The 12503-nt window shown below is 43.8% G+C and overlaps 1 protein-coding gene and 2 non-coding genes across 3 annotated transcripts in view; 1 reads left to right on the top strand and 2 right to left on the bottom strand.

Moving 5' to 3' along the window:
• Positions 1–409: 409 nt before the first annotated feature.
• On the bottom strand, positions 410–481 carry trnag-ccc. The gene has a single exon. It is a non-coding gene; the product is annotated as a tRNA-Gly (tRNA).
• A 593-nt stretch (positions 482–1074) lies between these two features.
• trnag-ccc lies at positions 1075–1146 on the bottom strand. Its single transcript has one exon. It is a non-coding gene; the product is annotated as a tRNA-Gly (tRNA).
• A 7886-nt stretch (positions 1147–9032) lies between these two features.
• The window catches only part of tmtc1 (transmembrane O-mannosyltransferase targeting cadherins 1), an 86686-nt gene continuing 83215 nt past the window's right edge, over positions 9033–12503 (top strand). Inside the window, exon 1 of the mRNA XM_041029916.1 lies at positions 9033–9406. Within this exon, the coding sequence (XP_040885850.1) occupies positions 9111–9406 (296 nt within the window). The 5' untranslated portion in view covers positions 9033–9110. The remainder of the gene's footprint in view (positions 9407–12503) is intronic.

Raw genomic sequence — 12503 nt, 5'->3', positions numbered from 1 at the left:
AGAAAAGAGTTGCAAAAGGTTGAATTGATTTGCGGCCCTGCTTCCAGCCTCTCGACATGCTGGTCTGAGTGAAACATGGTTTTTGTGAAAAGTTGGATTCCTCCTCTGCTGCATTCAGCTGAGAACTTAGCTGAGATTTTAATAGAGCAGTGGACCTCAGTTACACTTGCAACAAAAAAAGAAGAACATGGAAAAAATGGCTAACAACTCAGTGTAGTTGCTGTTGAAGTACAACCAGCAAAAATAAGTGCTTCATACACTCTCCAAGCATTTTATGAGAAACACTTAGGCACCTGTTTATTCATTCAATCAATCACTTATCCTAGTAACCAATCGAGTGGCAGCAGTGTAAAGTAAGATGTTTTACAAGCCCAGGTAATCGGGATAATATTAAATCCTTTCCACATCATACATTGGCTGGGAATCGAACCCAGGTCAACTGCTTGGGAAGCAGCTATGCTAACCACTATACCACCAATGTCTTGGCAAAAGGTTTGCAATGTTGGCAGACGTGGCAAACACAAGGTTGCCACTCAGATATATGACTGATTAAAGTCATACATCCAAGTGAACCGCCCGGTTAGACTCAATCTCTTAAGGTCGTGGGTTTGAGCTGCACTCCAGGTGGCACCGCCTCCTATGGGCTCACCACCCGTGGGAGGTGCCGTTGGACATTGGTGTATTGTGGACTGGGCGGCAGTCGCCCCCCGGGACCTGGGCCTGGAACGAGATGAGTTTTCCAAATTTTTCAAGGTATGAATGAGTAAAGTTTGAGGAGCCCATACTTGACAGAATTTTGAACCTGTGCGGGGAAACCCCAGTGGATTTCTAGTTCATCGCCTTAACTACTCAGCAGTACCTGCTTTTCTGGGGGAATGGACTTCCAGCTTTATTAAGTGGATTGCTTTATATAACAATAGGTTTAAAATAAAACAGCAGTTGTTAACTAAATAACTTGCACCTTTGACTAAAAAGCCAGAATCCCCAAACTTTACTCATCAGGTGCTGTTTACAAACATAATAACAGGAGCAGGATGTTGTGAGGCACACCATGGGTCAACCATTTCCTGGTTATGCATTGGCCGGGAATCGAACCCGGGTCAACTGCTTGGGAAGCAGCTATGCTAACCACTATACCACCAATGCCTTGAGAAAGGATTTGTAATGTCAGCAGATGTGGCAAACACAAGGTTTATTCAATCAGTCATTCATCCGACTGCTTGGTACAACGGCCGTTTAAGTTAACCGTCAAAGCAGTGTCTCTTGGCCTTCAGGTGTAGGTGGACTTCGGAATCCTGACCTGAGGAGCTGGCCCTCCTGTGTTGTGCCATGTGCTTGTGAAGTGGTTTTGTTTCTCCAATGTACAGATCTGTGGCTGTTTTATACGCTCCCTGATAGTCTTCTGGAAAGGATTTGACACTCTCTCCGCCAAGGCCAAGGCCCAGCAAGGGAAATGTTGAGGTGATACAAGCTGGCTGTTTACAAGAAGGTGCAAGTCACTTAGTTAAAAAGCCATTTTTTTTGATCAGCAGAACTTGCCATAACTTCTTAACTTCTGAGGAGCCAGATTCCTACTTTCCATCACTGAAGTGTTCCATTTTTTCAAGATGTGAACAAGTAAGGTTTGAGGTGTATAAAAATAATAACAAAACAACAAGGAGTGAAGGATTGTAGCAAAGTCAACTGCTTGGGAAAATCTTTCTCCCGTTATGCATTGGCCCGGAATCGGACCCGGGTCAGCTGCTTGGGAAACAGCTATGCTAACCACTATACCACCAATGCCTCAAAACAGGAGCAAACCTTTTTTAAATGTTTTATTTGTTCAAAATGTCTTTTAATATAGGAGCAACATCAGATTCTTTGTCATATTTGTGAAATAACCTGGTAATACAAGGTTGGGAGGAGGGAAGGGAGGGGAGTGGGAGAAGCACAGGAGGCATAACAAGCCTTAGCCCTGACAGCTGAAAATATGTTTTGTTGTTGTTTATGCCGTGTGGCGGCTCCCCGAGGCGGAAAGCTGTCTCCGCTGAGAGTTTGTGTATCTGTCAGAGGCAGCGACCCACATGCGTGGGTTTGGATGGCTAAAGGCACACAGGTGGAGAAGAAGGCCAACATTTACAGACAGTTTCTTTTTAATAATCCTCCAGGGAATCAACATACAAGATGTGTGACATATTATGACAGCGCTGCAGAATTCTCTGACGTCCTCAAACCATGGCACAGGAAATTCGTTTTCCAGCTGTGCTCCACCGGCAGGCCTTTTGATTTAACACCTGATGCTCATGAATGCAACTCCTCTAGTTATTTTCCCAGTTCCAGTTATATTCTACAAACCCAGCCTCATGTCATGGTAGCTGCTATGATGCATTTCCCCAAGACATACAGATCATTAGATGAACACTTTTGAAGTCCATGTGTCTTCCTTCAACCTGTGGGACAAATCCTACAGTGCTGCAGTGCTCTGCAGTTCTCTGCAGTGTACTGTAGTGCTGTGTAGTGATCTGTGGTGGTCTATAGTAGGCTGTAGTGATCTATAGTGCACTATGGTGCTCTGTAATCTATAGTAGTGGTCTGTAATGTACCTTCAAATGTTCAATGTTTTTAGCTCTCTCTCTCTCTCTCTCTCTCTCTCTCTCACTCTCTCTCTTTCTCTCCTTCCAGTCTCCTTTGGCATTGAGCTTCAGTACAGTATTGGTTTTGGAATTTTGCAATCCAACTTGGGAATTTTGCGTTATGATTTTGAAAGTCCCACTGCCATTTCTTTCAACTTCACTACCTAGGATGCTGAGTAAACAACGTAGATATTTTATAAAGACAAATATGTCTAGTGTCTGAACGTGTGTGTGTGTCTGAAGGACCTGTCATGTCTTTGATGTGTCAACATTCTAGAATCTGATCTCACAGGCTGCAGTTGAAGGTGAAGGCAAAGCCACAGAAAACTGCAGAAGCAACATGATCAGGGAAAGAGTTGGACTGGACCGATTCATGACTCAGACATTTCTTCAGGATTCTTCCTGAGTAAGAGAGGGACAGCTGCTCTGTAAATAGACAAATGGACACAAAAGGAAGGTGAGCACCTGCTGTCAGAATGGACAGGAGGTGCAACAACAGGAATATCCATATCACTTGAGAGGTTTCCACTTGCAGGAGGTGTAATCACACAGTTATGGTGCTTAAGGCAAAGTGTTTGAGTGCATCTGTAATATTCTCTATAACATGTTGTTTATTGTGTACTTGTTTGCAAGCTGCTGTAGTGTTCCTTAGTGGTCTAGAGTGTACTTTCATGGATAAGCTGTACTTATCTGCAGAAAGATATTGTGCAGATAAGCTGTGGTTTTGTTGTTGGAAAGGTGAACATCATTACTTCCTTTCTGATTGTTTATGTTTTAGATGGTGAGATATGCTCTCCAGTCACAGCCAGGGGGACAGCTTATTTTGGATGAATATGAGAAAGCGAAGACACGGATGGATAGTAGACAGAGACAGATGGTAAACCTTCTTGTGGCCGACACGGTCGAAGTTCATGGGTGAGACTTTAATGTTCATATTAGTGCTTTATTTGATACAAAATAAAGTTCTAATAGCAGTAGCACTTGGCGACAGCAGCAAGGAAAACTTGCTTTTAATAGGTAGAACCTGGCTCATGGTGGATGGAAAGAGAAAGAGAGAGAGGGAGAGAAAGAAGGAGGGGAGTGGGACAAGAGGGGAGGAAAAAGAACATAGGACAATGCAAGTTTCATGATGACAGCAAGATTGGAAGTAATAAGAAGACAATAGTAGAATTAGTAATAGGACTAATAGCAATACAAACAATAACATTAGAAGAACTAATGATGGTAAGACTAATAAAAGGATCACTAATAATAATTAATGAGAGTAGTAATGGGGGCAGTAGATCCACAGCAGCAGATCCAGAGTCTATAGCTCAGAGGGCAGATGAACCTGCAGAGAGCGACAGCAGAAGAGAAGAGAGGAGAGAAAGAACAAACCTAGTGGGAAAGGGAAGAAGTTGAGTTAGTAACTTCTTTTAATGGAATATGGCTGAGTGCGGATGAAGACAGAGAGAGGAAATCCATGCATGATGGGAAGTCCCACAGCAGTCTAAACCTATGGCAGCTGTAGTGCTCTGTACTCATCAGTGGAGCTCATGGTGCCCTGGTACCCCACTTGAACCCTGTGCTGCCTGAATGCAGGCTTACTTGTGATACCTATAGTCTTCAAATGTTCAATGGGAGGCAGAGCCTTCAGGTGTCAGACTCCTCTCCTTTGGATCCATCTACCAGTTTGGCTCTGGGAGGCAGACTCTCTCTGTCCACATTTAAGAGTAGGCTGAAAACTTTACTCTTTGATAAAGCTTGTATTTGGGGCACTTCCCATGATTCTTGTTGCTTTTCCCACATTGTTGAGCTTTCTCCTCTCTCTCTCTCTCTCCTTCCAGTCTCCTTTAGCATTAATTGTTCAGCTTCACTAAATATTAGTAATTGTATCTACAACAATGTAGACATTTTATAAAGACAAATATGTCTAGAGTCTGAACGTGTGTATGTGTCTGAAGGACCTGTCATGTCTTTGATATGTCAACATTCTAGAAGGCAAAGCCACAGAAAACTGCAGAAGCAGCATGATCAGAGAACGAGTTGGACTGGACAGATTCAGGATTCTTCCTGAGTAAGAGAAGGACATCTGCTGGTTTCCTCCCACAATCCCCAAAACATGCACATTAGGTTAACTGGCTACTAGGTGGACCCCTAAGTGTGATTGTGCGCGTTGTGTCTTTGTGTGTCAGCCCTGCGATTGGCTGGCGACCAGTCCAGGGTGTATCCTGCCTCTCGCCCGTAGTCAGCTGGGATAGACTCCAGCTCCGTGCGACCCTGACGGATCAAGCAGTATAGAAAATGAATGAATGTTTGTGGTAGTGGTCTGCAGTGTACTGTAGAGTGCACTGTTGCAGTGTTGTAGTGCACTGTGGTAGTTTATAGTGTATTGTAGTGTTGTGCAGCACACAATAGCTCTCTGGTGTGGTCTATGACATGTTCCTGTCCAATGTAGTGCTCTTTAGTTCACTGTGGTGTATTATAGTGCAGTTTCATGTACAGTAGTGCACTCTAGAAATTGCACTAAAGCTAACTACTGGGCACTGCAACATGCTATAGATCACTACAGGTTCTGCCTCCCATTGAACATTTAAAGACTCTAGGAATCACACGCATTCAGGGAGCGCCAGGTTCAAGTGGGGTAACAGGGCACCATGAGCTCCACTGATCAGTACAGAGCACTACAGCACATGGCAGTATATTACAGACCACCACAGTGCACTACAGATAACTGGGGTTTACTAGAGTGCAAGACAGTGCACGGCAGATCACTACAGTACACCCAAAAAACGCTATAATACTCTATAGTGCACTACAACTTGTCATAGACAAGTAAAGTACCCTCCAGAGCAAAATAGCGAACTACAGTACATTACAGACCACTATACCGTTCTACAGATAACTAGAGAGCACTACAGATCACTTCAAAGCACTGCAGAACTCTGTGCAGCATTATAATACACTGTAGCACATAATAGCACTATAGCATTTTGTAGTTCACCCTAGTGCATTCTAGTAATCTGTAGTGCACTGTTGTGGTCTGAAATATACTGTAGTGGTCTACAACATGTTGAGGTGCGATGTTGTGTATTACAGTGCAGTTCAGTGTACTGTAGTGACCTGTAGCGCACTGTGGTGGTCTGTAATGTGTTACAGTTTGGTGCTGTGCTCTGGAGTGTACGGTACTGGTCTAAAAAGCATGTTGTAGTGCACTGCAGTGCTCTATAGTCATCCTTAGTGTAGGGTAGTGCACTCTACTAATCTTCAGTGCACTATGGTTGTGTAATACACTGTAGTGTATTATAGTTCTTTTCAGTGTACCATAGTGCGCTTTAGCTATCTTTAGTGCACTACAGATCACTCCAGAGCACTAATGTACATGAAACCACACTATAATACACCACAGCACAGTACAGTGCACTGCAACATGCTACAGACCTCTACAGTACACTCCAGACCACTACCACAAACATGATCAGCATAAATAAACATGATGTGGAAAATATTAAACATGCACTCAAACACATGCAAGTGATATGGACATTGCTGTTGTTAACTCCTGTCCAGGTGCTCACCTTTCTTTTGTGTCCATTTGTCTATTTACAGAGCAGAGTCCCTCTCTTACTCAGGAAGAATCCTGAAGAAATGTCTGAGTCATTGATCTGTCCAGTCCAACTCGTTCTCTGATCATGCTGCTTCTGCAGTTTTCTGTGGCTTTGCCTTCACCTTCAACTGCAGCCTGTGACATCAGATTCTAGAATGTTGACATATCAGAGACATGACAGGTCCTTCAGACACACACACTCGTTCAGACTCTAGACATATTTGTCTTTATAAAATATCTACGTTGTTTACTCAGCATCCTAGGTTGTGAAGTTGAAAGAAATGGCAGTGGGACTTCCAAAATCATAATGCAAAATTTCAAAATCACTACTGTAGTGAAGCTGAACAATTAATGCTAAAGGAGACTGGGAGGAGAGAGAGAGAGAGAGAGAGAGAGAGAGAGAGAGAGAGAGAGAGAGAGAGAGAGAGAGAGAGAGAGAGAGAGAGAGAGAGGAGAAAGCTCAACACTGTGGGAAAGACAACAAGACAGAAACATACATAAGTGGGATATGAATGAATACAAATGGAGAAAAAGAGAAGAGAGGAGTTCAGTGCATCATGGGAAATGCCCCGGCAGTATGCGCTTGTAACAGCACAACTGCACTACAGATCACTAGAGTACACTCTACTTCACTTCAGAGCACTGCAGAGCTCTAGAGAGAATTCTAATTCACTGCAGTACATTACAGCACTATAGCATGTTGTAGTGCACTGTTGTGGTCTGAAATGTACTGGAATGTGCTTTAGTGGTCTACAGCATGTTGAAATATGATTTTGTGTCTTACAGTGCTCTTCAGTGTACTGTAGTGGTCTATGACATGTTGTCATAGTATAATGTAGCCCACTTGAACCCAGTGCTCCCTGAATGCGTTCAAATGTTCAATGGGAGGCAGAGCCTTCCGGTGTCAGACTCCTCTCCTTTGGATCCATCTACCAGTTTGGCTCTGGGAGGCAGACTGACCTCACTTTCATCTTTCAGTTTGCTGTATGAGAGAAGGTCGGCTTGGTTTCAGGTGTGCGTGAGCAGCTGCTCCCAGGGAGCCGGAGCCCCTCACACCGCAATGAGCTCGGTTTCAGAGCAGGAGGCCCGAGCGCTCTCGTCGACCAGCTGGCCACCACGCAACAGGAATGGCAAAGAGTCAGTTAGGCCATGGTGAGATGGGGGGGAGGGCGCACACCAGATGTTCAGTGTGTTGTTGCCTGACTCTCTTGCTGTCTGCCCTCAGGGCCCTCTCTCTCACACACATTCTCTGGATCTTTCGCTCTCTCTCTCTCTCTCAAAGCCTGCTCTCTTTTGCTCTGTGAACCTCATAGGATGATCAGAGTTCCGGGGAGACAAATGTAATGGGAATCAAGGAGAGTGATACACTGATTTAAACACAGATTAGAGATGGTGAAGAGTCTTTCTAATCTCCTTATTGAATCTTTTTTTAAGTAGATTGTTTGGTGGGGAACCAAGACATCTGTTAATTTAAAATATATATTTTTTATTTCTCTCAGCGCAGTAACAAAAAAAAAATGTTAATGTTTTGTGTCACTACAGATAAGAGTTAGTATTTAAGGATCTAGCCTTTTTTCTAATCACTTTAAAAACACGATTGTTCATTTTAATTTGGATTTAGGATCCATTCATCGAAATAAGTAGTAGCAGTGGTAGTAGTAGTAGTAGTAGTACTAGTACTGAGTTCTGACTAACTCATACTAAGAAATGACCCTATAAAAACGGATGTATTCCCCAAAAAAAACCCAAAACACTTAAGATATGTTCACCTTATATATGTTGTGTTCAACTGTTCAGCTTCTGAAACTGAAATAATTGGATAACGACGAGATGTGTTCTTACGCTCACTGCTTACCCTATCTTTAGGTGTCACTATCACTTGCGCATGCTCCGCCTGCTGGAATCGTCCGTTAATCATGGCTCTGCGCGCGGAGGAGAAGGACAAGTTCTGTTCCAGCCGGGATGCACCAGGCTGCACCAGGCTGCACCGATGCTCTGCTGCTGCTGCTTTCTGATGGGTGCCCTCCTGCGCATGCGTCCAAAGGCGGGGTTCTCGGTGCTGATGCCGCGTTCAGGTCCTCCACATAAACTCGTGTATCCCTTAACCAATGGCTTAAACTCATCCATGTCTTTTCTCCAATATTCAGAATTAATAATTCTAATATTATAGACAGCTACAGACTACATAAACGCTAAGGAGCCTTTTTCTAATATCACTATGTCATTGCTATTAGCAAACACTGTAGACAACTTTGTGTCTATTGGATGACACCCACAGAAAAAAGAAACAAAAAAAAACCAAAACATATTTGTATTTGGATTCACGTCTTTTATTTTTTATTTTTTTCTAGCTACTGTTCTATGGTAATTGTTACATAGTCATAATCCATCCAGTTTTATTTAAAAACAAAAACAAAAACAAAAGGAAAACCACTGGCTTTTCCATTAGCTGAAGAAGACCATGAAGTGTGGTTGAAAGCTTGAAAAAACGAAGTGGACAGAAGATTCGATTTTTTGTTCTTGTTAATTGACTGTTTTCAAGGTAATTAAGGAACTGTCGCGCTCATTAAACCTGTTTCTTAAAAAAATTAGCTGTGTTAAATAACAAATAGCATACAATTTATTAAGAAGCCTAACTGAAAATAAATATACAAGAAAAAGACTATTTTACATTTGCATAGAGAGATGATACAATGACAAGTAGAACACAGCCTAAGACACCGGTGCTTTTCGAAGTTTTTCTTTAAGTCCGACGGTCCCCGATTGTACCTGAAGGCAGCACAACACATCCACACCGTCCCCGCAGTCCACAGCACACACAGCCGCTACCTGCCAGGCGGAATGGACGTATCCACCAGTGTTCCCAGCTTCACCTTCAGCCCAGCGGAGCCGCGGGAGAAGCCAGGCCCGACATGACAGCACCGGGACGGGAGAAGAAAGCCAGTCAGCAGCCGCGGGTAACCGTCCGGCCGGAGGCGCTCTGGGCAGCGGGTCGCTACGCCGTGCTGGCCGCCCTGTGCGCCCTGTGCTACAGCAACTCTCTCCGCGGGGAGTTGGTGCACGACGATGTGTGGGCTATCGTCAACAACCCGGACGTCCGACCGAGCTCCAGCCTCAGAAACATCTTCAGCAACGACTTCTGGGGCAAAAGGATGGCGGACAATACGAGCCACAAGTCCTACAGACCGCTGTGCATCCTCACCTTCAAGTAAGTTCTCCCTGCTTTCTCAACTCTCGCTTTTTTTTTTCTTTTTTTTTTTTTACACCTCACCTGGAGCCTCCAAAGCAAACACCTTATGCTAATTTTAACCGCACTATTAGCACAAACCCAGGTGCGAATCCAGTCGCTAACCATCGCGTGAAAGCTAAATAAACACGCAATTAAGGCTGACGTCATACAGCTGTTGCAGCCTCACGGTCAACTTCAAACTGAATCAAGCTAAATGTTTCTTAGCATTAGACCTCACTGGACCATGACATCGTCTTCACAGGGGATACGAATGTGCTGTGGTGGCTTTAAACTCGCCACAGACGCGCTGAAAGTCCCTGTTAGAGTATGAAAGCAGTTACAGTGATTCCTCCGTGCTTGCTTTCCACTCTGTGCCTGTTCAAAGTGTCTGTTCTCATAATAAATATTTATATTATGAGTTAGAGCAGGGAGAGTAGCTCGGCTGGCCAACTGCACGCTGAACTTGTCCCAGCACATCCCTCCTTTCCTGCCCCAGAACACTGGTTTGTTGCGAATTCAGGTTTTAAGGATTAAAGGAGTTGAAATGACAAAGAGCCAGAAAAAGAAATAAAAAACTGCACCAAGAGAAAAAGCTGGATGTGAAACTTGTTGCTCAGCTTTTATTTTTCAGGACTTTCAGTTTCATGGCAGTGGAGTTGTAGAGGTGTATGGCAACGGCGGTTAGGATGTAAGGAGGTGATGTTAAAAGAAACAGTGGTTGAGGCTGTGGTAACCCTAGACCCTGAAACACCCCCCCCCCCCCCCCCTCCTTCCCCCTCCAAGTTTAGAATTAATTTGTGGTAGTGGGTGGTGCAGAGGGGGAGATTATAGATGTCCTCTGAATGCCTCACATGCAGACTATGGGTAGATGCTACAATTTATAGATGTTTCCTAAACACCTTGCATGCAGGCTATCATTAGGTGCTATCTAGGCACAGAAGCCTCTAGTCCCTGCTTAGTAATTGCAGCACATGTAGCTCAGACAGGTGTATGAGCTACATCCGGTATTGATTTCGTTTTAAAGGAGTGATATAAGGCGGAAGATTTGCCTAAGTTGATGGGCTGCCCAAGTAGAGCCTGGGGAAACACTGTGTTGGCAACATCTGTCTTCCAGAGACACGCACACCATCAGGTGCCCCATTTAGGGGGTTTTTGGGGCCGCGACGGTGCACTGCATGGTACCTTTATGGGAGGTTTATAGACATTATGGCACGGTGCGCCAACATAAGGGGCCAGCAGGGGCCCCTTTACCCCTTTTGCGTGGTTTGACTCTGGTTTGACCGCACACCTCAGTGTTGAGGACGGGAAAACACAGACTGTTTTAGGGCGGGTCTGCTGCGCTCAGTTTGGCGCCGGATTGTGTCGGAGGAACCAGGCCAGTATCCAGAACAGGGTGGGATTGTGTTAAAAATGATATTATGTTGCAGTGATTGCATGAGAAAGAGAGGACAGCCCACACAGTGTTCCTGAATGTAGGGAAAGTGTCCAAACTGGGCCTTACTGATGCAAAAATTGGATTCTGTGCGAGCCAAAAAAAAAAAAAAGTCTTTAGCTCCAAGATTCAGCTCTCTCTTTTTTTCTTTTAATTTTATCACTCAATGGAAGATATCATTTTACAGTGTAATGCCACACACAAAAGTCTCAGGTAGGTTTACATATCAGAGAGGACAATAAAGGTTGTTCATTCAGTAGTTCAGCTGTATTTTTGCTGAGAAATAATGAGTGAAAATGAATAACAGGAGACGCGGCCTTGGTGTCCATCGTTATTGTCCTGAATCAGACATGCAGAACCTTTCGAAGGGAATGTCTCTGAACTCCTGCCAGGCTGTTCAGTGGGTCTGGGTGACATAAACGTTACTGTTACTGTTTTTCAGCTGAAGTATATTCTGGAGCTTTTAATAATTAAAGTTGAATAATTAAACGTACGTACCCTTTAAATGTGCACTCATGCTGTGGGTGAGAAAATAAACGAGTGGCCTGATAATTAAATTAAATTAAATTAAATTAAATAATTCCAGTCACATCACACCTGGCGATACCATTAAGTTCAAGCGTTAGCTTGCGTATGGAAATGTTACACATTGATGCCTCTCTCCACTCATTTTTACATAATGAAAATCAATGCAGTCATCCTGAGGAGGGTGAACTTGTGAAAACATTATACAACTTGTAGCACAATGTACAATATTTTGCCTGGACTGCAGCATTTCTTTACTGTCAGGTCAGCCCTCTTTCATTCATATCATATCAATAATTTAAAAGCTCCTATACAATATAATTTCGAACTCTGACCTCTCAGTATTTGGATCAGCACTCTAAAGAATCAGCAGATACCCAGTCTTAAAGGACTCAAACCTCAGACTTGATCTGGACATCACTGATAAGTACTGTTTGCAGATACCATTAAAAACAAGTTACCCTTTTTGTATTTAGATACATGATTTTGTTTGTAAATGTCTCTTTATGTCTCCTTTATTGAGATCCGTTTTTATTGCGCTGCAGAAGTTCTTTACATGCTCCTAAATTTTTGAACTAAGAAGCACATGACTTTTTCCTTGGGGAGGGGACAAATTAAGCATGGAGCCCTGTAAATTAAGTTTTAATCCTTTATTCGTCTCCCACTAGAGACGCTGTGGCAGGGGCCTTCCCTAGAAGGAGCCTAGAAGGAACCCCGGGCACCCTAGAAGGAGCCCGGGGAGCTGGGGTAGATCGGTGCCTTGCTCAGGGACACCACGGCCATGGTCACCACCACCCATATCCATTGTGCTTGGTCGAGGAATCGAACCTGCAACCCTCCGGTCTCTGGGTGGTCCAAAGCTGCACGCTTAACTTTCTGCGCCATGGCTGCCCCTGTGTGTGTGTGTGTGTGTGGTGATCTTGTCAGACAATGTTATAAAATCAGGATTTTAACAGTAGCAGAAGCAGCAGCTTGGAAATGGCTTGAAGTGACTGCAGGTAAAACATGGATCCTAACGGGACACGTTTCAGTCACTGTTTCATTGTTATTCTATCATCTGACTACAGAAACAGAAAAGCTGTGATGTTGTGAATATGCTAATGAGCATGTGAACATTAT

The sequence above is a fragment of the Toxotes jaculatrix genome, chromosome 22, assembly GCF_017976425.1.
Source record: "Toxotes jaculatrix isolate fToxJac2 chromosome 22, fToxJac2.pri, whole genome shotgun sequence".
Classification (NCBI taxonomy): domain Eukaryota; kingdom Metazoa; phylum Chordata; class Actinopteri; family Toxotidae; genus Toxotes; species Toxotes jaculatrix.
This window is presented reverse-complemented; position numbering and strand designations above follow the sequence as displayed.